Raw genomic sequence first — 27,814 nt, forward strand, 5'->3', positions numbered from 1 at the left:
GTAAGGAGACTATAAAAAAAATCAGCTTTATAGGGTAGCACAGAGCCAATGACAGTCATTTATTTTACTCGGTTAATTAACATTTATCAAAAATCTCCAGTGTGCTGGATACCAGGAGTCCTTGGGAACCAAGGAGGGTGGGTGGGTAGAGACTGGACCTCTGATTGCAGGAAGTTTCCAGTCTGAGAGTGGAAAGGTCCCATTCCTGAGAACAGTTTTTTTTGCATGCTGGATGAAGGGGCCCCCTAGCTCTGCTTAGGCTCTCTTTTTCTTTTGGCCTGTGAGACACGTGAGATAGATCCTAAGCTCCCCAACCAGGGATCGATCCTGCATCCCCTGGATCGGCATCACTGGACTGCCAGGGAAGTCTCTCTTCAGGGTCTTATTTGAGCTGGGTATTAAGGGATGAGTAGGTATTTACTGGGCAGAGAAGATAGGTTAAGGCTTTGTAGGAGGCTGAAATAACTTGAGAAAAGGTAATGAAGGAGCTCGGTCTGATGGGGAAACAGGTTTGCAGCAGTGTGGGAAGCTGATGAGAAGATACAGAGAATTGGGCCCAGGTTTCAGTGCCACCTAACGGGGGTTGAACCTTGTCTTGCAGGCTGCTAGGAAACCGCTGGAGGTTTGAAACAGGAAAGCACTGTGATCAGATTGTGCTGTATAAATAGAGTTCTAGAACTGTTGGGTTGGCGAGGTAAGAGCTGAGTCAGGGGGCCTAGTTCAGGAAGTGCAGGGTGAGAGAGAGCCTGGCTCGCAATGCTGCGGCTGTGACTGAGGGCGACAGTGGGAGGGTGGGCTGTCGAGGCAGGCAGCTATGTAGGGGACAGACAGGGTGTGTGTGAGCGACAGAAGGGAGAGAGAAGAAAGGGTGTTTCCTGCCTGGGCAGCTGGGCCTCCAGGAGGAGAGGACAGAAGAGGGGGACAGGGCAATGGGATCCGGGGGAGGGGGAGAGATGGTGCTGGCTTTGGGGATTTGAAGCACTTTCCTAGGAGCCAGAAAGGGGTCCCCCTGTAGAGAGGAATCCTCGGACTTCCCTGGTGGTCCAGTGGCTAAGACTCCATGCTTCCCCTACAGGGGGCCTGGGTTCAATCCCTGGTCAGGGAAGTAGATCCTGTAACTGAGACCCAGTGCAGCCAAATAAATAAAAATAAATAAATATTAAAGAAAGAAAGAAAGGAATCCAGAGAGGTATTTAGAAGGCTTGAGTGTGGATGAGAATGCTGGAGGGGGTGGGGGGAGGGCGGGCAGGCAGGCAGGTAGGCATATGGTGGAAGCTCCTCCAAGGAGGAGGAGGATGGAAGAGCTGCCAGGGAGACGGGCTCAGAGAGGCAAGAGGAGGCCCGTAAGGGAGAGTTTCAGGGGAAAAAACAGCCCAACGAGAGAGCTGAATGCAGCACCAGGGCCAAATAAGTGCTAGCATTCAAAAGTATTAGTGTTTGGACTTGGCATGTTGGAGGCTGCCCATATTTTTGTTACTCAAAAGCCTGGTTGTGATAAATGATATTCGTGGAGTGCTGCCAGAAGGCTGTGTAGCTCTCCCATTCCTCCGGAGAGTCGATATCGCTGGATCCAGCCAGACCATCCGAAAGCCACGTTCTTGGGCCGCCCTCATTTGACCCCGTGTAGAATCCCAGTTACTGAATCGCCCTTCAGTGTTCCTTACGCTGTCCATTTTCATGGAGAGGCCTCTGAGAAAGTCTTGCAAGAGAATTCCAAGGTGGAAAGGGCTGGTGCACTGGAGCTCTATCCCCTGGCTTGCTCATTGTCTCCTGTGACCACCCAGGAGAGAAACATCTCTCAGAGAATCTGTATCCTGAACAACCAAGATGCTTTTATTTCATAGGAAATACAAAACGTCTAACGGCTGGTATTTTCTTTTCCTGCCTTGGTTCCCGGGGAGCTCAAAGCCAAATTTGCAGTTGAAATTCAGTAAATCTTTAGCAATTTAATAGCGTGTGTTTGTGTCCTAACTCTCTTTGTGTTAATTCTTCTGACCCTAATTTCTTAATTTACTTTAATAGTATTGTATGATTTGTGCTTTTGTAAAGCCCCCTTAAATCCTTTTTGGATCTTGGTGTTGTATAAGAAAAAGAAGGAAGCCATTAATGAACCTGAGCCAAATGTGCTTGGTAATGAATCTTCAGACAGATCATATTTGGTTGGAACTGTAGAAACAACCCAAATATCTGATCTCTTCTTAGACAGCTAGCAACAGCTATTTGTATGTAATGACTAGTAAATAACTTGGAAGTTTCAGAATATTCAAGAGGAAGTGCCTCTTCTCTATGGAGGTGTTCTAACAGATGTAAGCCTCACATGGGGGCCTCCCAGGCAGAGTGCTGAACTAAGGGCCATGTGGTAACAGATGTTGCAAAGCACTGTCCAGCCAGTGGACTCTGTGAGGCTGGTGTGTTTCTGTGACCTCGCGAAACAGAAGGTTGGCGGGTGGGCACTTTCCTCTGGGGCAGGGTTCAGCTGGCAGAGACATCATTGCAACATGAAATCAGGATTTTAAGAGCTGAAGGAATCCTAGAGATCATGTAGGATTATCATCTGACAGATAATCCCCCTGAAATCAAGACTAGACCCTGTATCCAACATAGAGATGAATGGTTGGTTTTACTTATGAAAGAGTGGTTTCCTGAATATATCCAAATGGTTTGTTTATATATTTATTTTTTTCATCAACTAGATGGATTTAAAGTACCACCTGAGTTTAGAGGTATAAAGGGGTTAACCATGAAGTGATAGCATTGTTTTTCCCACGTGCCTTGCACATCAGCTTGTGGCAGTTTTAATACAGAGTTTCAGTAAGGTTTTCAGTAGCAGCCCCGTCCTGGGATTAGTAGAGTCAGTGCAGACGGCAGAGGTAACTTCATTGCATGAAGTGATGGAGTGGGCTGTTGTTCACAATGACACGGCAGTAATGTCAGATCCGCAGCTAAGCCACCAGAACCTGCTTAAACCACAGTCTACCTTTAAGTGGATTAATTTAGGCCTAACCCTCTAACCACCGTGAGTCAACCTGGCAGACAGGAGTACCGCTCATTCGGGTCTTGTGGACAGGAAGGGTTCCCGCGTTTTTTTCTCTCTTGCTGGTGAGGATGATCGCAGCTTATCAAGGTTACGGAGTACCAGCCACATGCCAGGTGCTCTGCTGAATGCTTCCCTTGCATTATGTCATTTGATGCTTTTGTCTCCCCCATGAGGTAGGCACTGTTAGCCTCTTTCAGGCAGCTTGCCCAGTGGCGATGCAGCTAGTGAGAAGAACCAAGACAGAAAATCCAAGTCCATCTCTAATCCTGTCCTCCTCGCCAGGGGAAGGTACCACCACCCACTTCTCTCAGGTGGCAGGCCAGGGAAACTGGGCCCCCCTGCTCCCGGGTCAGGGTCGAGGATTCTGGTGAGATCAGGAAAAAGGGGAAGAGAGAGGAGTATCTCCTGGGACAGAGGTTTTCCACAGCCATTCTGTCTCTTCGTTTTCTCTGTCTCCAGTCCCAGAATGGCTCACCTGTCCCCTTTCCGCTGCAGCTTATTTATTGCCTCCAGTTGGGTCTTCTCTCTTTCCTCCTGGAACAAGCTAGTCAGTCATGCGCCTACCCTCTTGTCGTTAAAGCCAGCATGAAATCCTCCTTAGGATTCCTAAGAGTTGCTACAATAAGTGCATCTGTGCTCAGTTGTGTCTGACTCTTTGCGATCCCATGGACTGTAGCCTGCTAGGCTCCTCTGTCCATGGGATTCTCCAGGCAAGAAGACTGGAGTGGGTTGCCATTTTCTCCTTTAGGGCCTACAACAACTATAAGATGGAAAAGCTGGAAAATGGTTAAGCTGTAACCTCAACAGATATATATATATATGTATGTATGTATGCATTTTTATATAGATAGACAGCTTCCGTTGGTGGCTCAGTTGGTAAAGAGTCTGCCAGCAATGCAGGAGACCCGGATTCAGTCCCTGGGTTGGGAAGATCCCCTGGAGAAGGAGCGACTGAGCGACTTCACTTTCTTTACTATATGCCAGGTGCATATGTGAAGTACTTTATAGGTTTTAGCTTAGTTAATTCTCACAAGACCCTTATGAGGTCATTATTAGTGTTCCTAGATTTTGCTGAAGAGAGCAAGGTCCAGAGAGTTAAAGGTCACACAGCTAATAAATTATTGGACTGAGATTTGAAATCCTTGGAGTCTGGTTCCCAAAACCCTTTTTTAAAATAGGGTTGTAATTAATTACATATTGCACAATATGATATTAATTTCAGGTATACAACGTGGTGATCTAATATTTTTATACATTATGAAGTGACCACCACAGCAAGACCTGTGACCATACAAAGTTATTACCGTCTTGTTGACTGAATTCTCTGTGTGTACATTTCATCCTCGTCTTGTTGACTGAATTCTCTGTGTGTACGTTTCATCCTCGTGACTCATGTATTTTATTGCTGGAAGTTTGTGTCTCACCTGTTCTATTTGTGCCCCCACACCTCTCCTCTCTGGCAGCCACCAGTTTGTTTTCTGTATCTGTGACTGTTTGTTTTATTATGTTGGTTCGTTGCTTTGTTTTTAGACATATAAGTAAAATCATATGGTGTTCGTTTTCCTCTGACTTATTCTGCCTTGCACAATACCCTCCAAGTGCAACCATGTAGCTGCAAATGGCAGGATTTCATTAATTTTTATGACTGAGTAATATTCTATTGTGTGTATATATAAATAAATATATACATATTATATATACACCACATCTTTATTCATCCATCAATGAACACACTGCTTCAATATCTTGGCTGTTGTAAATGCTGTTGCAGTGGACATAGGGGTACATAGATCTTTTTGAACTAAGGGTTGTTTTTTTTTTTTTAAATTTTAGTTAATTATCCAAAATTCATCTGTTCACCCACTGCCTCGTATTGCCTTTGTGAAGGACATGAAAGTGATGAGATGGTCAAATCTGCTTATTTATTTATTTATTTTAATTTTAAAATCTTTAATTCTTACATGCGTTCCCAAACATGAACCCCCCTCCCACCTCCCTCCCCATAACATCTCTCTGGGTCATCCCCATGCACCGGCCCCAAGCATGCTGTATCCTGCGTCAGACATAGACTGGCGATTCGATTCTTCAAATCTGCTTTTTAAATACTTAACACTGGCTGAAATGCAGAAGGTGGGTTTAAGGGGGAAGGAGACTCAGCTGCCTGCCAGGGCTGTGTGCATCAGTGATGCTGTGTTCCTGGCAGTGCTTTAGGGCCTTCGAGCATGGCCACGAGGGAAATCGCCCCTGTAGGGGAAGGAACACTGCCGCGGTTCCTCTGGTGTGCTCACCACCTTGAGAGGAGAATTCTAGGTTTAGAGAACTATGATCCCAATGATCCCATCTACCTTGCTTGAAGACAAGCTAGACAGTCCTAATGAAGCGGCAGGAAAACCATGTCTGTCTCTGAACTCTCTGGCCTCCTTTTTCTTTTTCTTCTTTTGAAGCAGCAGCCTCTTTTTAATTTTTTTTTCCCTAATTCATCGACCACTAAAAATAGTAATAGCTGCAGTTTTGGTGTTTTGTGTGCCAGCACTGTGCGTGTACTTTGATCCTCTCATCTGATCCTCCTCGCCCTGAGTATGTCGGTTTTATTAGAATTGGGGAAGCTGGGGGTAAGAGGGGTTGAATACCTTGCCACAGTCACTCAGCTACAGTGGAGCAGAACCAGTCTCTCTTTTTAGGTTGCCATTTTCACAATTTTATTTTTACTTTATTAAGTGTATATTTTTGGCCAGCCTGTGGGATCTTAGTTCCTCGACCAGGGATCGAACCCACACCCACTTTGCTGGAAGCAGGGGGTCTTAACCGCTGGACCACCAGGGAAGTCCCCTACCACCGCTTTCTGATTGCAGAGCCCACTTCTTTTCCAGGCAGTCTTTGCCTGCCTTCCTCCAGAACAACACCCCACGAAGAAGCGGCAGCGCTGACGCACACCTCGGGGTGGTCCTGTCCTGTGGCCGGGGGGAAGCAGCCTTGTTCGACCAGAGGGCTCGGTACCTCCTTCCCCTCCCTCCTGGGGACATGCGGAAGGTTCTGTTTTGAGTTCCACCTGCAGTCGTGGCTTCTGGTGGAAAAGCCCAGTCCATGAGGTGGGATGTCTAGGTTCGCTGTGTGCTCCCTGTGAGTTTGGCTCTCAGCGTGGTGTATCCGAGGTCTTTGTTTTTAATCATAATAGTTCACATCTTTTCTTTCCACACCGACCAGCAGGGGCCAGCTGGAGGTGGTAGCAAATCTCCCTTTAATTTCCACTGTGATGGATTATTACTTCGCTTAAAATGGTGTTTAATTTGTACACGTGCCCTGAGGCTTTTAAATATTGAGCTCATTTGATTATTGTTGGAAATCAATTTAAACTCCACAGTGTGTTCAGCAAGGTGGACTCAGGAAGCCCCATGGAGCCTGTGGCCCCATTAGCAGGTACTGGAGTCCAGAGATTAAAATGTGGTGAGCTCTACAGCCTTGTAGCCTTAATTTCTTCCTTAAAAAAAAAAAACAAAAACAAAGCTATTTCATCTTCCTTCCTAACAACTGACTTCTTTTTACTTCCTTTTAAAAAACTGACTGCTTTTTAAAGAAACAGCTTTTAATATTCGGCCTTAAGAGGGGAGGAGACAGTAAGTGGTGATTATTTTTTGGTCTCCAGCTCTTCACTTTTTCTGACTCAGCCCATTCTTTCCTTTCTTCTCAGGCTCAAGGACCCCGCTCTTGATCCTCCGTCACCTTGCTTTCCACTTTCCCCCTCTTATTCCTTCTCGTTTGCCCTGTAGCAGTTGAACAAGGTTCATATTTCAGGAAGCCACTTTTTCTTTCTTTCTGTCTTGGGGAAGGAGTCACCTTTTGTGGGTTCCTGTCAATTCCTAGGAATGAGTGGAGACTTTGCAAGGAGCAGAGCAACTGTAGAGCAAAGTCCAAGGCTGTTCGGGGCTTTTCCAGCACGAGGCAGGCTGTGATGTTGCTTGCATAGTCCATTTTTCTCTTCTTAAGTTCTGTGCTGGATGAATGTGTTCGTATGTGACGCATGCCTGTTTAATGCAGACCGTGAATGCCAGTTTCTCCAAAGGTTTGCGTAAGTTTTGAGATTCACATTTGAAGCTGAGCAAAACCAGAAATCCCTGCCTGTGAACTTTTTTTGGGGGGTTTCCTACAGAAGAGAAGTGAGAAAAGAAATAATTCTGCTCTGGGGAAATGCATAATTCAGAAGCCGTCTGCGTGTGTAAGGAAACAGACTCTGGGGCTGCTCTGTAAACCCAGACTGGCAGCCAGGGCTCACTGTTTCCTCGCCTTCCCGCAAGTTTGGATGAAAGGCGGACAGGCCAGCTGGTGCTCCTCCTGCTCTCCACTGGGCAGCGGGGGCCTTGGCCTTCAGGAGCTCCTGGCCTGGGGCAAGCCTCCCGCCTGCTTCCTCTGCCCTGGCTTTCCTGTTCCTGACCCCTACCCCCTGACCTTTCACCACTTCCTTTCCTGGAAATGCTGCCATTCCTGAGAACGACACAGGAGTGTTGCAAAGTTCTAGGATCTTTCAGGAAGCCCCAAGCAGGGTCCTTGGCTCTTTCTACCCCCTGCAGCACTTCAACAGCCAACAGCCTTGGTCCACTGTGGGCTTTGGTTTGGACCACTCACCTTAGCGTTTGCAGAGTAAGCTTAGGGTGAGATGCGGGGGCTCTGATGCAAGGGGTCGTGTTGTCTCCTGTTATGGCCAGGCCGCACGCCGAGGCAAAGCTGAGGTGAATTCTGACCGCCATCCATGCACGTGTGCTGAGTCGCTTCAGTCGTGTCCGACTCTCTGCAACCCCATGGACTATAGCCCGCCAGGCTCCTCTGTCCACGGGGTTCTCCAGGCAAGAGTACTGGAGTGAGTTGCTGTGCCCTTCTCCAGGGGATCTTCCTGATGCTGGGATTGAACCGTCATCTCTTACATCTTCTGTGTTGGCAGGCAGGTTTTCTTTTTTTTTTTTTTTTTAAATCACTGGAGTCACCTGGGAAGCCCCTCTTACCCCTGCCCCTCCCATATTCTTCAAGTATTTCTATGATGCTGTTTAATCTGATGACTTTTTTTTTTTTAAGATTTATTTGGCTGTTCCAGGTCTTAGTTGCTGCACATGGATTCTTTTTAGTTGCGGCATGTAGGATCTAGTTCCCTGACCAGGGAGCAAACCCAGGCCCCCTGCATTGGGAGTGCGAAGTCTCAGCCACTGTCCTGCCAGGGAAGTCCCCGATTACTCCTCTTTAAAATTAGTGGTGGGAGACTCAAGCAGCCAAGACCCTGTGCCTGGGCCCCTCTAGGTCTGAACCCCTTCAGCAGTTGGACATTTCAGGTGACCACTTGGTCACTCTGGGTGTGGAGCTTACCTGGCTCAGCTCTCGAGGGACATGCAGGGCGAGAGATGGTGACTACTGCTGTCCTTGAGCCTAGTGCTGGCCAGGGATGTTAGCCACTCAGGAGGCTATAGAGTGCCCCAGGGGCATAGAGGCCTGCAGGGACGCTGCAGCGGGAAGGATGCCAGGGAGGAGGGCGGCTTTCCTGCTGAAGCTTTGGTTCCAGTGGAGGTTTGGAGGGGAAAGACTGTGATTGGCGGGCTTTGTCTGAACATCCAGATGGATCCCAGGCATAATGCAGCAAGGAAGATCTGAGATTGTTTGTCTTCCTCCCCCGAGTCTCTAAATAATTTTATCTTCAAAGCATGACGCAGGCGTTAATTAACACTCTGGCTCTCCTGGGAGGTAGGCAAGTGGGAACACCACCCCCGTTTGTGAAGAGTGAAGCCCAGGAAATAGGTAGATCCAGAAGCCTCAGGTATGCGAGCCGCAGAGAAGCAGAGTGGGTCTCAGAGCTTGGGGTTTGCCCTCAGACCTTTAACTGGACATACCCCGGGAACCACCCCTCTTTCTCTGTGTCCTTGTTCCCCATGAGAATCACAAAGCTGAGGCTGTGGTAGGAGAAGTGCTTGCTACTGTGTGGTGAGTAATGGAAAGTTTGAGTGTTGAAGAGAAATTCTGGTCAGATTCACTGTTATTGTGAATTTGAGATGCAGGAGTCTGATTCTGCCATTAGTTGCCTTCATTTTACTTGGTTAAAAACAAATGCGCTGAGCATCTCCTTCTGGGCAAGGTATTACAAAGAGAAGCGAAGCGAAGCTAAGTGAACTCGCTCAGTGTCCAACTCTTGGAGGCCCTGTGGACTTGTAGCCTACCAGGCTCCTCAATCCATGGAATTCTCCAAGCAAGAATACTGGAGTGGGTTGCCATTTCCTTCTCCAGGGGATCTTCCCAACCCAGGGACTGAACCTGGGTCTCCTGCATTACAAGCAGACGCTTTGTCTGAGCCACCAGGGAAGCCCTTATATTACAAAGAGAATCATTTCTCAAAAGGACTGCCTGGCCATGAGGGATCCTCTTGGTTGGGAACTTGATCTTTTGTATCCTGTGTTTCCTTTATACTCAAAAGAGACTTGGGGTTTGTTGCCTCTTCAGATGGTGATTTCAACTGCTGGAGGACTCCTGGCATTTGGAGATGAATACAAATCTGTGATTGTTGACTGTAGGGAAGTCATTTATCTTGGTTGGATCAGGAAAATGGGGCCCCCAGGGGTCCCCTCCTGGGGCTGTAGGTGGCATGTCTTTAAGCCTGGCCTTTTCTATAGCTGTGAGTTTCCCTCAGCAAAGAATTCGCCTACAATGCAGGAGATGCAGGTTTGATTCTTGGGTCGGGAAGATCCCCTGGAGAAAGGAAATGACAACCCACTCCAGTGTTCTTGCCTGGGAAATCCCATGGACAGAGGATCCCAGCAGGCCACAGTCCATGGGGTTGCAAAAGAGTCGGACACAACTTAGCGATGAAACAATCACCATGTCTAGGGCTTCCTGGGGGGTGGTGATCGTGCCAGTTTGCTGGGCGTTGGCAGGGTAGCTCCTGAGAGCCCTGAGGCTACACTGAATCTCCAGCGCTAGAACTGCAGCAACAGTGGGATCTCCCCTGGTTTCTTTCTTACCCACTGGGCATTTTGGCACAATGTAAGAACACAGAAGGGGGATCATTTTATGCTGTAAGTGTTGCCCTCTCTCAGGTGGCAGTTGGACCCCACTGGCTCTAGAGGAAGCCCGGCTCCATCTAGCTAATGATGGTTGCTTATCTTGGCCCTGCAGGCTGCTGAGAACCAGCCCGAGACCTCTGCTTGAGGGTCCTTCCTCTGAAGACATCACCAGTGTGTGGAGCCTGCCGCACACCCACCCCCCGCCAAACCACGGCCTTTACCTGCGTCTTCCGGTGTTTCCCGTGCGACCCGTCCTGTGGGAGTGCCTCGTGGGCCACCCCAGAGTTCACCCCCGGCTCAGCAGCGCCAATGGTGAAGATGACCAGATCCAAGACTTTCCAGGCTTATCTGCCTTCTTGCCACCGGACCTACAGCTGCATTCACTGCAGAGCCCACTTGGCCAATCATGACGAACTTATTTCCAAGGTACATGTTCGCTGGAGGCCTTCCTTGCCGACCTCGGGGGAGGGGGCTTCCGGGTTTGCAGACGTGGACAAGCTCTCCCAAAGGGCCCGGGACGTTCATATTCCTCCTTTTGTCCAGGGAGGGCGGATCTGCGTGGCTGTCTCACTCAAAACTATGAAAGAACTCGGAGTTGGGGGGATACAGTACTAGTTTAATCTGTAACTGTGGAAAGTGGGTGTCATCCCTGTTGACATCCCCAGGTCGTGGGGAGAGGGGCCAAGGAGTGATTGAAGCCTTGCACCCAGGTGGCCTGGCCTGGGTTGGCAGATGAACTCACCGTAGGGGGCTGCCTGCCTGGAAAGGACTTCTAAGAAAAGTGGTAGGTAGGAGAGAGAAAGGTAAGGGCAGTTAATGGCTGAAATGAGAGAGGGAATATTGCTTTTTAAGCTCCCAGGGACAGTTACCAGATGATTTAGTTACTAACGTGGGTGACCTTTGGGTGAATCACAAGTGACTTGGTGAAGAGCTGACCCACTGGTTTGTGGGTCCCTGTAAGGCTTCTACATGAGGTAACATGGCATGACATTTGATCACAATCAGAAAAAAGATGGGAACCCCATTTTCCCTGAGGAGCCTTGGCAACCGCTCCCTAAAGCTGGGGTGGGGATTATTATTCATAACAAACAACCGAGTGTCCCTGTGGTAGTCCAGACCCCGGCTCCTGCAAGCAGCATTCTCAGGGTGCTCCCTCCCTCCTGGCTCTAACTTCCCAAGGGAGGAGAAACAGCTTCACTAGGCTGCATGAAAAGGAAGAGGAGCTCAGGGGGGCTTGTCCCTTTGTAGGTGGCCCGTGGGAGCTGGTTCCGTGTATGAGGCAGGGACCCCAAAGCCAGTGTTCCTGGTAACCTCGAGGGGTGGGCTGTGGAGGGAGGCTGGAGTGGGGTTCAAGAGGAAGGGGACATACGTGTCCCTGCTGCTCCTACATGTTGATGTGTGACAAAAACCATCACAATTTTGAAAAGTAATTAGCCTCTAATTTAAAAAAAAAAAAAGCATTCTTTGAGAATGGCTACCCACTCCAGTGTTCTTGCCTGAAGAATTCCGTGGATGGGGGAGCCTGGTGGGCTACAGTCCACAGGGTTGCAAAGAGTCGGGCACGGCTAAGAACACCACTTTCACTTTCACACTTCTTGAACGTAGACTTCATATCGTTGAAGTAAAAAAAAAAAACTTCTGTGCTAACTCAGACTAAGTAAAAAGAAAAAAAAACAGTGTTTTTGATCTGTTTCCAATAAGTGCTAGAAAAGATGGTGCCCCGCTCCCCGCCTCTGGCTCGGTAGCCCCCGCCAGAGGGAGGGAGGGAGGTCCGGCAGGCCCGGAGCGGTGCCGTCCAGCTGGCCCGCCTGACAGGAAGCGGAGGAGCCGCTCCAAGAGCCGCGTCTGGTGGCCGCGGTCCTCAAGTCAGGGCTGCGGCCAGAACTGCTCCTCCGAGGCCCCTCCCAGGCTCGGGGGTCACCCCGGAGCCCTCGGAGGCCAGGCCCCGGGCCCACCTGCCCTCCTCTAGGTCTCTGCTGTTCACGCTCCTCGGTGCCCCATCATGTTCTGGCCGGTCTATAGCTTCCTCCCCTGTTAACCGACTCATCTTCTCTCTGATTCGTCTTGGATCTTCTGGGAAGCCCCTGAGTCTGGAGGTTTGGATGTGGGGAGGCTGTGTCACTGAGAGGAGAGAGAAGTAGTCAGTCCTCTTTGCTTTGGAAGGGGGCCTGCAAGCTTGGAGGGGGAAAAACATGTGAGTTGTCCTGTTCCTGGAAGTCTCCAGAGAAAGAGGAAGCCAAGATGTCTTTTTAACTTCAGGGAGAGTTGCTGTGTGTCCTAAGAAATGGAGGTAACTGTGTGTAGGTACCTTCAGAGTACAAAGGACTGCTGCCTAACACTGTATAAATAGTATCTCACTCATCCCTAAGACACCTTTGAGGTAGGTGATGCAAGTCATATATTATATGAATGGAGAAGTTGAGATGCATACAGGTTGTCCAAGAAGTCAAGTCTTGAGTTCTCAAAGAACAGAGAGCAGTGAGTTTGAGCGTGTTCGGGAAGAATTTCTGGAAGAAATTTGAGCTGGGCCTTGTAAGGTGAGCAGAAGGGAGTCTGTGGGGGTGGTAATGGCCTTCAGAGTTGATGTCTTACCTCTTTGGCCTGGTGCACATGGCCTTAGATGATCTGGCAGAGCCTAGCTTTAGAGTTAGGGTTCCTTGCTTAATGTTCTAGTTCAGTTCAGTCGCTCAGTCATGTCTCACTCTTTGCAACCCCATGGACTGCAGCACGCCAGGCTTCCCTGTCCATCACCAACTCTCTTAGTTTACTCAAACTCATGTCCATAGAGTCAGTGATGCCATCCAACCATCGCATCCTCTGTCATCCCCTTCTCCTCCTGCCCTCAATCTTTCCCAGCATCAGGGGCTTTTCCAATGAGTCAGTTCTTCACATGAGGTAGCCAAAAGTATTGGAGTTTCAGCTTCAGCATCAGTCCTTCGAATGAATATTTAGGACTGATTTCCTTTAGGATGGACTGGTTGGATCTCCTTGCAGTCCAAGGGACTCTCAAGAGTCTTCTCCAACACCATTCAAAAGCATCAATTCTTTGATACTCAGCTTTCTATAGTCCAAGTCTCACACCCATACATGACTAGTGGAAAAACCATAGCTTTGGCTAGATGGACCTTTGTTGGCAAAGTAATGTATGTCTCTGCTTTTTAATATGCTGTCTAGGTTGGTCATAGCTTTTCTTCCAAGGAGCAAGTGTCTTTTTAATTTCATGGCTGCAGTCACCGTCTGCAGTGATTTTGGAGCCCCCCAAAATAAAGTCTGTGAGTTTCCATTGTTTCCCCATCTATTTGCCATAAAGTGATGAGACCAGATGCCACGATCTTAGCTTTCTGAATGCTGAGTTTTAAGCCAAAGGGTTATCGTTGATTCCTTTCTTACTACTGCCCCCCTTTCCCCCCTCCCCCTCCACTCAGTCCCCATATCTAATCCACAGGTAAGTCCTGTTAGCTCTGCCCTCAAAAAAGAAATTTCAAATCTGGCCAGTTTTCACCATCTTCCCTTGTCTGGACTCCAGCAATGAGCTCTTTAGCTGGCCGCCTTACTTTCACTCATGCACCTTACAGCACATTTCCGAGAAGAGCCACAGGAATCTTTTCAAAGTGTAAATCAGGTGTTGCAGGTCCTCTGCTTAAAATCCTGAAGTTAGAATAAAGTTCAACCTTCAAAGCCTTACTTGCTCGCATACCTGCAGTCTCACTAACTTTTTTCATGGCCTTAGATGATCTGGCAGAGCCTAGCTTTAGAGTTAGGGTTCCTTGCTTAATGTTCTAACCTCTTGGCATATCCAGCAGCATTTCCCTGGATATGCAGATAGGGGTATTTCAGGCCTCTGTGCCTCAGCCAGGAGCACGCATTTTTCTTTTTTTGGCCATGCTGCACACTATTATGCGATCTTAGTTCCCCGACCAGGGATTGAACCCGTAACCCCCGCATTTCTGAAGCATAGAGTCTTAACCACTGGACTATCATTTTTCTTTACCTCCTTCCTCTCTCCCAGGAGCTCTTACACATCCTTTCCCTCCTGGAGCTGTATCCTACGAGCTTTGTATCTCTGGGTCAGAACCTGGCCCACGTCAAGAGCTCAATAAATGATCAGATAAACAGAGGGATGGCTCTTGTTGAGCCTTGGGAGAAGACAAGTGATGAGCAAAAAAGACTTGATGTCCTCTTTCCTGCCCCATTTTGGGGTAGAAAGCCTCCTTCACAAGTCCAGGCCAAAGTCAGCACAGGCTTCAGTTTCATTGGCTACAACCGGTGCACAGATGGGGCGCATTGGGGCTTGATGATTTAAAGAGCTGGGTTAAATTCCTGACTGCGGGGAGAGCGAGGGAACTGTGGCTGGCATCGCACAAAGATTCCTTTATTTCATTCCACAGCCACCCCCGGTGTTAAATAATCTATAGATTTCTTATGCAAGTCTGCTTAACGGAAAGATCATTGCCCCAGCCCCCTCCCTGGAAAATAGGCCTTTCTTTTCATTTTGTTTCTCTCTTCCATTTAAGAAAGTTCAGGGAGAGAATGTTTCTCCTGTTCTCCCCTCTTGACATAATCTCCTATGCGGTTTCAGAATCCACCCAGTGGGAGTTAGGAGCTGGGAAGCAACTAACTGGAGCAGCAGTGTAATTAAATGATACTTTGTCCTTGTAATAGAGCCTTTCATCTGGAAACTTGACATTCCATTGTTTGGGTTTTTGCTTTGTTTTAAGTGAGTCTGCCTTCATTATGGAGAAGGCGACACAAAGGTACAGAGAACTAAAGCTCCGGGGCTAGCAGAGAGCTGGGAACAAAATCGGGACTTCAGGCTTCCTTCTTATCAACGTAGCTAAGCCTACATGGAGATGTGTAGTTGTCAGGTTTTAAACAATTAGGGTCCGTATTGATACGGTGGTGGAAAGACTCCTGCACTAGGCTTTCTGTCTTCCCAGCTCTCTCTAGATTCCTAGAGGCCTCGTTGCCTGGAATCAGCTGTCTAACCTCTGAGTCTCAATTTCTCACCAATAAAGTGAGTAATATTTGCTGTGTCTGTGGCCAGTAGTTAGCACTTGTTGCGTGCTTCCTTCGTGCCATGGCCCTAACAGCCCTAGGAGGTAGCCCTACCTTATTTGAGTGTCGGGGGAGCAGGTTTACCTCATTAGGTTGTTATGAGACTGGATGAGATCATGGATGTGTGGGTGGTTTGCAAATCACAAAGCTCTATGCAAATATAAAGTTGTCCCTTTGCTTCTCTTGGCCTTGATATCCCCCCCAAAAAAACCCAAAAAGGCAAGGAGATGGGTGGACAGGATTGTTACTGCCTGACACTAAGCAAATTGACTTTATACCAAGATAGTTTTGCTTTAGAATGTGGAGCACAGGAGTTGGATTTGCAAGGCTAAGAAGAGGACAGCAAAGCTGTGTGTGTTGGCAGAAAGGTAACAGCATTTGCTCTGTAGGATGCTGGGGGTGGGGGGGGTGCCGGAGGGGGTGCTGCTTTTTGAATCGATGACAGAGCTATCTAGGGAATGTGCTGAGGCCTCCTACAATTGCTTTCTTAGGGGGTGCTGTGGTCTAAATGCTGAAGTGTTTGCACTCATAGGTATTTTGAGTTGGCATGAGGAATTGCTCACGCTGTTGTTTCTCACTTAATGGTGCAAGTCACAGTATAAAAATACACTTTGGTTATAAAATAATGATAGTTTCCATCAGAGCAGTTGCGCGCCCCCCCCCACCCCCCACCAGTGAAAACAATCTAATGCTCACTTCAGTGGGTACTATCTATTCTGGCAACCTGGATCTTCACAAAGCCTTTCCTGAAAAACTATCTTTCGTCCTTCCCTCACCTCCTTCCTGCTAGCCCTTGGATGGCCTGGCAAGGAGGCCACTTAGGAACGGTGAATTGGACTAATCTCCCGTGAACCCACTTTGGGCACGTTGACTTCATTCCAGGACATAGGTTGCTCTAAGCGCCCTGGGTCCTTAGAGGGAAGGTGTCGGAAGCTGGTAACTCCGTGACCAGCCCAGTCTCCACCTCACCCCCCTCCACTGCTCTGCATGTGAGCAGTTGGGCCTCCGTGTGAGGCTGCAGCCTAATTAGGAGGCAGGTTCTTTTTGTTCCCTGTGGGGTTCCTTTGGGCTCACAGTGGTGGCCTTTGGGTTTTTCCTTCCTGCCTAGACACTACATGCAGCATCACTGAGAAAAGTGGCAGGGAGGAAGATGCTCTGAAGTCCTGTATTGACCTGGTGGCAGCTGAGAGGCCCACTCACCCACTGCCGCTTCTCAGCACTAGCATTCTACACCAGTGACTCCCAAAACACAGTGACGACTTAGAGATTGAACAAAAGCGGGGTACCGTCCAGTCCTATAACTCTACCTGTCAAGGACATGTCTCTCTTCATTCCCACCACCCGCCAGCTTGTCTTCAACATGTAATAAAACTAACTCTCCAAAATGTTAATGCAGTTATTTTTGTCCTGAAAACCTCATGTGAAAAATAAATACAAGAACAGAATTTCTAAAAAAAAAAAAAAAACACTACACATTTCTTTTTCTCTAAGTGCCCTGGAAAATGTTATAATGAGCAGTGGATTGCATTAGTTGTATTAGTGACCGCAATGTCACGTTAAATGGCATAATTCCTAAAGAACATGGGTCTTGAAGATAATTCTGTGAGCTTACCTAATTTGCAAAATATGTCAAATTGTAATTTTATTAGTTAAGCAGTTTTGGGATCCAGGGATGACAGTTATTTTTGACAAAAAAAAAAAAATTTAGTAAAATTTGTTTTCCATTCTAGCAGGAGGGGGAAAAGGCAGATTGTGTATAAACATGTAAATGTCTGTCTCATTAAAAATGTCCTTTTTTGTTACTAAAATCGTGGAGACCCAGGGCCAGAGTGATTGATGGGTTTTGAGAAACAAAAGGTTGAGAACAATCGCCATTTCGGGACCCATGCCAAACAGCAGGTGCCTTTGCTTCTTTTGCACTGTTTGCAAAACACTGTCACATGCTTGTCAGTTTCCTAAAGAGCATTTCTGAGGCGCAGTAAAGGCAGAAGTGATAAATTATGGAAGGGTTCCAACATACACCAATACCCCAGTTTAAAGACACAATCAGTTTTGCTTTTGTAAAGAGAATCACATATCCAACCTAAAGCTTCTTTTGCTCAACTATTTGATCTTTGAAAGCGCTAATCTCCTGCTAATGAAGTGTTAGTACTTGGGGGGGTGGCGGGAGGAGGGGTGGGGGAGCTGTGTGGGGTGGGGGTGGAGTTGCAGATGAGCTGTTGACCACCCAGGAAGGGGTGACAGGTGAACCATGTCTATACAGCACATCTCCAAACAAAGGAATGTGGTTATAGTGTTTCTTGGTGGAAAGAGATTGTAAAATATAACCTCTTACTGTATCTTCTCCCTATGAGGCAGAGATTGAATCAATTCAGGGTAAGATAAATCATAAATTAGGCTGGTATAATTTGTATAGCATAATTGTTCAGAGTTGGAACCACCTTCACGGGATATCAGAGGCCTCTGATACACGTGGGTGATGGCAGTGGGGGCTGTGCCTATAACTTGGTCATCTGTTTCACTGGCTGTGTTCTGTTATTGCATGAATACAAAATATGTATTGTGGGGTGGTGGCACACGGTACTAGTTATGGGGGGTGTGCGTGCGTGCGTGCGTGCGTGTGTGTGCATGTACGCACATGTCCAACTCTTTGCGACCTCATGGACTATAGCCTGCCAGGCTCCTCTGTCCATGGAATTTTCAAAGCAAGAATACTGGAATGGGTTGCCATTTCCTACTCCAGGGAGTGTTCCCAATCCAGGGACTGAACCTGCATCTCCAGCGTCTCCTGCATTGGCAGGCAGATAAGTCATTCACCCCCCCCTTTTTTCCCCCCTTAGAATAATTTAACGAATTATATATATATATAGTGGGCTTCCCTGGTGGCTCATAGGTCAGTTGGTAAAGAATCCACCTACAATGCAGGAGACCCTGGTTCAATTCCTGGGTCCGGAAGATCTTTAAAGTCTTTATTGAATTTGTCACAATATTGCTTCTGTTTTACATTTTATTTTTTTGGCCACAAGGCACATGGGATCTTGGCTCCCCAACCAGGGATTGAACCTGTGTCCCCTGCATTGGAAGGCAAATTCTTAACCCCTGGACCACCAGAGAAGTCTCCAAACTCCTTATCATAGGTTCCAACTTGAATCTACTAGTTTATATGCAAATACTGTGCCATTTTTATATAAGGGACCTCAGCATCCGTGAATTTGGTCTGTGAGATGGACCAGTCCCCTTCAGATACAGTAGAATAACTGTCTTTCACCTTATGTTTATCTTAGGTGCTATCTCTCTCTCTTATCTTTTTGGCTGTGCCTCAAAGTTTATGGTATATTAGCTCCCTGACCAGGGATTGAACCTGGGCACCAGCAGTGAAAGTGCCATGTCGTAACCACTGGCCCACCAGGGAATCCCACACCTTATGTTTATCTTAAAGCATTTATCATAGTGTAGTGATTCATACCTCCCAGTAGCCTGTGAACTACTCATGGAGATGATTGTGATGTCATCTTTGTGTTTCTAGCCCCTGGCACAGCTCTTAAATACTGGCCAATTTGCAGTGAATATCTGTGCAAATAACTTGTTAGTTCTCTCAGAGAAAGACAGAATAAGGGGTTCTACATCTGGGGTCCCTGAAATTGTATGTTTAATTCTGCATATGTGCATATTTTTCTAGGGAGGATTCCATTGCTTTTATTAGATTCTCTAAGGATCCTTGATCAAAAAACCACTTGAGGTCTATCTTTCTAGAAACAAAAGTTCTGGGAAGACTTGGTAGGAGTGACACTGAGATGTCCCTTGAAGCAAGAACTTAGATGTGTGGAAGTGGATGGGGAGGGACTTGTAAAAGGAGCGTCCTGAACAAAGAGTTGAAGGCCCTGGGTGTGGGGGAGGAGCCATCCTTTTGGGTAACATAATGAGAAACTATGTGAATACCACTGAAGCCAGGTTGTTGGGAGAAGTTGGGACTTTATTCTGCTGGCAGTTTGGTGCCGCTGGAGGCTTTTGAGCAAGTAATGCCCTGACCAGAGCCTGGCTTTCAGGGGGCAGATATCATGGTGTCGTAGCTGAACTACTGAAGAAGAAACTAGACATGGGAAAACGCGTGCACACGCACCGCAGTGGACTGCAGGCAGTTCGTGCACGTGGTGATCATCCAGTGCAGACTGTTGACCACTGCTTGGGAAAGAGCTGTGAGCATTCTAGGGCTTAGAAAAATTCGCTCTATCCTTTATAGCCATGAACAAGAGGAATTGAGTTCGGGAAGTCACCCTCTTTGGATGGAAGGCAGACCTGTCCTACACTCTGTGAAAATTAATGATCTGGGCATAAGCAGAATTGCTCACCAATTTATTATGAAGGGAGCCGCTGGAGATCAAGTCGAGTGAATCATCTTGTGTTGTTTGCTGCAGACTGCAGGCAGCTGGAGCACAAATCTGCTCAAGTGCGGGCCTTTCTGTGTGGTTGCTTTAAATACCAAAAGGAAATGTTGACTTGAGCTATGAGGCATACCCTGAAAATTAACTCTGTGGTTTGCAGATGCCTGTAAGGTTCCAATCCTAAGATTGGTCTGTGCATTTGTGTGTTGGCCTTCAAGAGTGAGACCGGTGATTGCAAGCTTTGTTCCTCGTGAAAATCCAAACTCTTCATCAGGGCACTCTCCTGGAAAGCAGGCGGTGGATGCAGAACCCCATCCCCATGATTTTTTGTTGGAGCGCCCACACTCCCGAGGTCTCTGGAATGGTAAAGCTGCACCATTGCTTCTTTGGTCGTTTGTATTATTTATTGAAGATGTACCATGTGCTTGGGACTCCTTACTTTACAACAGGCCTTCAAGGTGGGAATTAAGTGACTTGCCTAAGGTGATGGGGTAGTCCAAAATGGGATACAGGTCTGGATGAGTCTATGCCCTCTTAACCATGGTTTGACCTAGGTAGCTCCTTTGTCACTGACTATTTTCTGGGTCTTGCTAATATTGGTGGTCAACCCTATTCCTCTTCCCCTCCTGTCATTTTTCTTGCATGTCCTTTTTCTCTAGTGTCTACTCATTCTTAACCAGCTTAAGTATTTTCTAGGATGTCTTCCTTGACTATAGGATCCTCTCCCTCCACTGAACATCAGTAGTACTCACTGCCTGGTTGTTCATTCAGCAATTAGTCATGACTGTCTTGTAATAATATGGTCTATTTTTTTGTGGTTACCTGTACTTTTATGTGTAATCCTCTGGTTTCCTAATAAGATTCTAAATGACCTGGAGTCATAGATTCTCCTAGTATATATCTAGTATTAGAGGCTTTGAACCGGGGTTTTTCTAGTTCTACTCATCATGCTACAGGTTAGGAAACCAAGGCCCGGAGAAACTGAGTGCCTCTTGGCTCTGCACTTTGCCACCTCCTCCCCACCACACACACCACCTACCACCTACCACCTTCCACATAACCGGTGCTCAAAAATGCTAGAGGCAGCCCTGGAGGAGAGCGCTGGCAGCTGGGAGAAGGACAGGATCAGGCCGTGTGATCTTGGGCAAGACTGTTCTCTCAGGCTCTCCTTTTTCTTCATCCATCCAAACGAGGCATTATATCAGAAGTTTCCTTCCACCCTCCCCATCTTCTGATTCTATTAATATGATAGCAGCGGGAGATGATACGAGGCAACATAACTCAGTGGTTAACAGTGTAACATTTGAGTCAGGCTACCCAGGTCCAAACCTGGCCTCCTCACCTAAATAGTTATATAGCTAAGCAACTCCTGTGTGTCTCGGTGCGTTCATTGAGAAAATGGGAATCATGTTCATCTTAGATGTCTCTAAGATTGTTTTGTGGACATTAAGTGAGGTGATCAGTATAAAGTATTTCTCATGGTGCCTGACTTGTCAGAAATGCTCGGTAAATGTTGTTATCTGCACATCACTAAGCAAACTGAAAGCGTTAATTGCTCAGTGGTGTCCCACTCTTTGCCCACCCCGTGGACTCTAGCCCGCCAGGCTCTTCTGTCCATGGGATTTCCCAGGCAAGAATCCTGGAGTGGGTTGCCATTTCCTCCTGCAGGGGAAAACTCTGAGACCCAGAGATAGAACCCAGGTCTCCAGCATTGCAGGCAGATTCTTTACCATCTGAGGCACCGGGGAAGCCCTAAGCAAAAACCGAATAGAAAGTGGCACTGAAAGAGATGCAGGTCCTGTCACTGTCATCTGTCACTGTGCTGGGCTGACAGCCGCAGCAGCAGCTTCCATCCTGCCCTTGGTGGGGTTTACGTGCAGTTAGCTGGGAGGCCTCTCTAGAGTTTAAACAGAAAAACCAGCCCCCTGCCCCCTTCCCCTCCAATCTGCACGGTGGTGTGATTTTGCCTGTGAACCACACATCAGGCAGTTTCAGAGACCTCGAACTACCGCGATAACAGCAGCAGCCCAGGCAGCTGGGAGAGCATTCGGGGCCTCAGTGTGTGAGCAGCAGCTCAGAACTGCTCTTCAGTTGGGGTGACCTTGTGATGCTTCACGGTGGGGGTAGGGTGAGATGCTGTTTTTCTTATCTTTCAAAAACAAAACCAAGAAAACCATCTCTGGTACCTTTTTTTTCCCAAAGCACTCAGCCAGCTCCCCAAGGGAGGATTTGACCCGGTAACCCAGAGTACCATCTCTGGGGTCAGGGCTGTCTTGCCAAGGAGAACCTCAGCTCCGGATTCCCTCCCCTCCCCGCCTATTGCTGGTGGCTGGACAGTGACTCAGAGGAGGAGGAGGTGGGGAGGAAGAGAGGAGGAGACGGCTCTGCCAGCTGCTGCAAAAACAACATCTCATCAGTCCATCACCTCCCTCCCCTCCAGACCACAGTGATGACAGGGGGCAGCGCAGATGGCCCTGACTCTCCTCTACCCCTCACTCCTAACGCCTTTGGGTTTTTGAAAGGACCGTTTACAGTTGTCAAAAGGGAAATCATTTACCTTTGGAGGGCCTGGGAAATTCCTTTTCTTCCCTGTTAGAACTGGTTCCACCAAGAGCCTTCACTGTAACTTCAGCTCTTACGAATGATGTGCTCAGAGAAGCATATCCCCTGGCTGGGGAAATGGCAAGCCAACTCCAGGATTCCTGCCTGGAGAATCCCATGGACAGAGGAGCCTGACAGGCTGTGGTCCATAGGGTCGCAAAGAGTCGGACACGCCCGGGCACACACAGAAAAACAAAAGGGTTCGGTGTGAAACCTCCTGTACTAAGTGAGCCCTGCCAGTTTGGAGTTCAGTGAGCTCCCCCGACCTGTTAGATACTGGGGAGACAGTGGCCTGTAGACGTATGCCTTGCGCTCACCCAGCTTGCACCCAGAATCCTTTGATTCCTAACAAGCCCCCCGTCTGAAGAAGCAGCCGGTAGCAGCGCAAGTGGGGAGCTCCGTCCTGAGGGTTGTCTGGAGCAGCTGAGAAGCCAGCATTTCCATATCATCTTCTGTCCCGTTTGTCTGGTTTTCAAGAGATGCCAAATGTGTCCAGCTCGCCCTCCGACTGCCCCCGCTCCCCCCTGCAGTGTGGACCTGAGCTGTAAAACTGCCGCCTGGGCTCTCCCTGGCAGTATGAGGTGGCCACTGAACCAGACCTGGCCTTCTCATGTGTCTTTGGAGGAATGTCTCCTCTTAGGATCAGGCCTCTCTCTCGCCCTGGGGTGGTGGCTGCCTTGCTCGCTTCACCCACAGCCGGTCCCTCCCCCTGTACGTGTCAGACGTGCCACTTGGCAGGCGGGGCTCCAAGGAGTCCTTTGAGGTCCATCCCAGACAGATTCACCCAGGAAACCCAAGGGGAGAGGAAGTGAGAAAAACCAGACTTCCCGGAGCTCCTCTAAGCTCCATGTCTCCGTATATCTTGATCCTCCCCTTTGCAGGAGAAAAAAAAAAAAAAAAAGCATATCTGTGGGGAAGGCGAGAGGTCCTCCCAGTCTCTCCCCTTCTCTATAAAAACACCAGGCCAGGCTGCCCTGGGCACTGTGGGGGCAGGTGCTGGGTAAGCACACAGGAAGGAAAGCTGATAAGATAAAGTCTGACAAATCTAGGTCACCAGGCTGCTGCCAGACACCTGTGAGACTAGTCACCTTGACACTGACAGGAGGGAGGGTGGACTTTTGTTCAGGTTTAGGGGCCCAGGCTAGCTGGACTTCACAGGCCTTTGTTTGTCTGTTTGTTTAATAAACATTGCTTGAGCACCATTAAACCAAGCCAAGTCATGTGCTTGGGTGCCCCGGGCCCCTGTGTGTGTGTGTCTGATAGGGAAAATCTCCTCCTGGATCCCAGGCCTGGAACCAGAGCTAAAAAAAGCAATGACATCATGCAAAAGCCAGTCTGGTCCACTGACTTTCAGAGTGGGGGCAGCCAGTCCCTTGGTAGCAGGGCGAGCCTGTTTGGAGTCTTCATTCCCTGTTCCTTCAGCTAGATCAGGGGTCAGCAAAACTTTTCCTGTAAAGGCCAGGTAATACATATTTAAGGCTTTGCAGGCCTTCTGGACTCAGCTCTATGTGTGTGCATGCCAAGTCGCTTCAGTTGTGGCCGACTCTTTGTAACGCTCTGGACTGTAACCCACCAGGCTCCTCTGTTGATGGGATTCTCCAGGCAAGCATACTGGAGTGGTTTGCCATTTCCTTCTCCAGGGGATCTTCCCAACCCAGGTATTGAACCCATGTCTCTTATGTCTCCTGCATTGGCAGGCAGGTTCTTTACCACTAGCGCCACTTGGGAAGCCCCTCAAGTCTGCAGTCATAGAAAATACATAAACGAGCCAGCCTGACTGTGTTCCGGTAGCACTTGATTTACAGGACAGGTGAGAGGCCCCATTTGGCCCCAGAGGATTGTTTGCTGACCCCTGAGTTGATGATTGGAATGACCATTATGAGATCGGTGTTGGGGAAATGGGTCAGTATGATTTCAAGAGGTGTTCCAGATCAACAGGGGGGCTCCATTTGGTAGGGATAGTACAGGAGTTGATGGACGCTGTTCAGTGGCATGGTCTGATTGGTGCCAGAGAATTCCTCTGCACGGGCCAAACTGCAGCCTCAGCCATCTAGTGTGCTGGTCCCCACCAGAGGTTACACGGTGCCTGAGCCAGACAGTGCCCATAGTTTCAAAGAATCTCATCACTTCCATGAGAAAACAGCGTGGGGCCCTGTGGGCAGCGAGTCATTAGCACCCCCTTACGAGCCCGGGCCGCCTCTGCCCTAGGGCCTGGCTTTGCCACTGAATGTCGAGTGTGGCCTTGGATAAGGCACATGACCTCTCTGACCATTCAGCGTGTCCTGAGTACTGCTGTATGAGGCAGTGGGGATGCAGAATAGGACACGATCAAATTCTTGCCCTGAAGCAGCTCATGATCTAGTGGGCAAAAGAAACAAGTTAACTATTACAGGATGTAGTGAAACACAGGCTTTGAATAGGTGATTATTTAGGCTGCTTACAGGGGCAGAGAGCAAGATTAGTGTTTACTAAGTGAACAAGGAAGGGGAGTCCATTCCCAGCAGAGGCATCGAGACATTGCAGAGGAGATCCAGCCTGAAGAACCACAGGTAAGAGGCGGAGAGGGCAGGTAGAGGGAAACAGGAAGTCAGCAAGGGTGGATCACATGGGCCCAGAAGGCTGGGGAAGGAGTTTAGGTGCAATTCTGTATGCTGCATGCTCTGGAGAACCATGGAGAGTTTCCAAGCAAGGGAGTAATAGCCTTTGGTTCCGCTCAGCTTCTCTCTAACTGCTCTAAACCGTATGCCTATGAGCTTTGTGTGAAGAGGAATGTTGATGTTGTATAAAGTTAATAAGTGCTGATAATTAAGCCAGTGGCTGTAATTAATAACCAAGCTCAGTCCATTCCTGGCGATGCTGTCAGCTAAACGGCAGCCAGATAAATCACTGGCCAACACCCAGCACCCGTGACTCTGAGATGAAAGCCTCTCAAAGTACTCTGGGACCTGGGTTATCTGGTTCGCTGGGTGAGATGCTCGCTCTCATGTGAATACCTAGCTTCTTGAGCTCACTCACTGAGCAGCTCGCTCACTCACTAAGCAGGCAGCATGTATGGATTTTTTTCCTATTACTTTCAAGGGAGAACTGAGTTGCAGAGTTCAGATGACTTTGGTGTATGTAGTTTTGAGGTATAGGCCAGGGAAAAGTGGAGGAGATTAAGTGGCTCCTACAGCCTTCATGTCTTTGGCCTGAGAGTAGTTGAAACTGGCTTTGGAAGAGGGAGATGCTTGGGCAGTGATTCCCAAGTCAGAGAGTACATCAGAATAACCTGGGATAAAATGGCTTGTTTCCAGGTCCCAGAGGTTCCTATTCTGTCGGTCTGAATGTCACTGGGAAGCCCCTACTAGGGGAAGGAAACAAGTCTCCTAGGACACCAGGTTTAAGGAGGGACTCTATTTGGGTTAAAGAGTTGGAGACGACTGAGTGGGTAACACTTTCACTCCGTGATAGGCTATTGTAAGATTGAGTATGGTTCTCTGTGCTATACAGTAAGTCCTTATTATTTGGTGGTGTCCGACTCTTACGACCCCGTGGACTGTAGCCCGCCAGGCTTCTCTGTCCATGGGATTTTCCAGGCAAGAATACTAGAGTGGATTGCCCTTTCCTTCTCCAGGGGATCTTCCTGACCCGGGAATCTAACCGGAGTCTCCTGCATTGCAGGCAGATTCTTTACCAGCTGAGCTATGAGTGAGGGAAGCCCTCATTATTGGTTATTGTAAGATATTGAGTAGAGTTCTCTGGGCTGTACAGTTGAGTCCTTATTGTTTACCCATTTTATATATTCGTATGTATCTGTTAATTCCAAATTCCTAGCTTCTCTCTCCCTACTCCCTCACCACCACCCTTTAGTAACCTTGTCTGTGAGTCTGTTTCTGTTCTGTAAATACTTGATTTGCATCATGTTTTTAGATTCCACATATAAGCGATTAGCGTGGTATTTGTCTTTCTCTAGTGCCCTTCAAGTCCCTCCAGGTTGCTGTACATGGTGTGATTTCATTATATTTTAATGATTGAGTGATATTCCATTGAATCACATCTTCTTCATTCATTTGGCATGGACACTTGGGTCGCTTCCATGTCTTGGCTCAAATATTGTAAATATGGGCTTCCCAGGTGGCTCTAGTGATAAAGAATCTGCCTGCCAACGTAGGAGTCAGTCTTGGGTTCAAGACTTGCGTTCAGTCTCTGGGTTTGGGAAGATCCCCTGCAGGAGGGAGGGCATGGCAATCCACTCCAGTATTCTTGCCTAGAAATCCCATGGATAGAGGAGACTGACGGACTACAGTCCATAGTGTTGAAAAGAATCAGACACGGCTGAAGCGACTCAGCACACACATGAGCATGGAGGTGCGTGTATTTTTTCAAATTAGCATTTTCTCCAGATACATACCCAGGACTGGGATTGTTGGCTCATATGGCAAATCTCTTTTTTTAGTTTTTAAAGGAGCCTCCATACTGTTTTCCACGGTGGCCCCACCAGCACATTCCCATCAGCAGTGTAGGAGGGTTCCCTTTCCTCCTCTCATTTCCATTTTCAGGTGAAGAAAGTGAGGCTTGGGCGAACTGAGTTGACCAAAGGGGACTCAGCTAGGAAATGGAAGTGGTAGAACCAGAGTTGGAATTCAGATGGGGTGTGCACCCCGTCCCCAGCCCACTCCCCTAAGAGCTCTACCTTGAGCCCTGTTTCTTGCTCTGAATTAGCAGAGGAACTGAGAGCCCAGCCTCCTCTCTTGGTCCTTCCCTGGCTGGCTGCCTGGCTCTGAAATCTCCAGGTAACTTCCTGTTCCTGGGGTTTAGCCCTTGGACCAAACCCAACACCCCATGTTTCCTTGGGGTGTTTTTTCATTTGTTTCTGGGTTTCCCGGTACATACACAGTTGTGGCAAACTGGGGAAGGGGCAGAGGAAGGGCACCGGTGATCCTCAGACAGGCACAAGAAGAGTTCTTCTTTCTTAAGCTGTTTACCGATTAGCTCCCTTTGCTCCTGAAACCAGAAAGAAGAGGAACTCAAGAGTCAGCAGGGCTCAGAAGCCCTAATTAATTTGTGGTCCAACTGGGTCAGGGGGAGTGACCCTGGGCAGTGGCCTTTTTTTTTTTTTTTCCCAAGGACACGTCTGCTGAGGCTCAGTGGGTTGGGTTCCCAGCCCTGCTGTCTCCCCACCCCCCAGCCTGGGGGAGTTAGATCTCCTGTGAAGCTCACCTCTGCCTATTCCGTCCCTTCCTCCCCAGCCCTCTGGACGGGCGCCTCCCAGTGTTAAGTTGCCCCAAATACCCAGTCTCTTATTTCACATTCTCAGGCAAAGATCCCACAGCCAAGGTGCCCTTTCAGCTTAGCTTTCCCATCGGCTGCTCGCTGACAGATAAGCTCCTAAGAGGAGGGCGGGGTTGGGCTGGAGAGGCTGGTAAACCAGCGGGCAGACCCCATTGTGCCCTTTGTCATGGGGCACACTGGGCCCCACAGTGCCACTGGAGGGTTTGATGGGGTGAGCCCTGGGTGGGGCCCCCCGGCCTTAGTTGGCAAATGGAACTTGACTTGGCTGAGGCACAGTCATACATATACTTAGGTTTTACCTTTGGCTGGAAATCGGAGGCAGAAAGCCTGAGCGTCCAGAGACAGGGAAACTCTGTTCCATGTGTGCGCAGGCTGGGAGAAGCCCAGCCTGTTTGAACCTCCTCTGCCACGGCTGTGCCAGACTCCCCGTCCAGGCC

At 48.4% G+C, this 27,814-nt stretch overlaps 1 protein-coding gene across 24 annotated transcripts in view; it reads left to right on the plus strand.

Annotated features, from left to right (window-relative positions):
• YPEL2 (yippee like 2) overlaps positions 1–27,814 on the plus strand; it is a 62,410-nt gene that overhangs the window by 14,244 nt on the left and 20,352 nt on the right. For 17 of the 24 annotated variants that reach the window (XR_011259693.1, XM_069602656.1, XM_069602647.1 and 14 more), the window contains one exon: positions 10,181–10,494. Coding sequence is in view for 20 of the 24 variants with exons in the window: in XM_069602656.1 (XP_069458757.1) it covers positions 10,378–10,494 (117 nt within the window). In the remaining 4 variants the exon portion in view is untranslated. Of the gene's footprint in view, positions 1–10,180; positions 10,495–19,665; positions 19,870–24,556; positions 24,656–27,814 lie in introns of those variants that run through there. The other 7 variants (XR_011259692.1, XR_011259694.1, XM_069602663.1 and 4 more) reach the window with 2 other exon arrangements.

This window comes from Ovis canadensis, chromosome 11 (genome assembly GCF_042477335.2).
Source record: "Ovis canadensis isolate MfBH-ARS-UI-01 breed Bighorn chromosome 11, ARS-UI_OviCan_v2, whole genome shotgun sequence".
Taxonomy (NCBI): domain Eukaryota; kingdom Metazoa; phylum Chordata; class Mammalia; order Artiodactyla; family Bovidae; genus Ovis; species Ovis canadensis.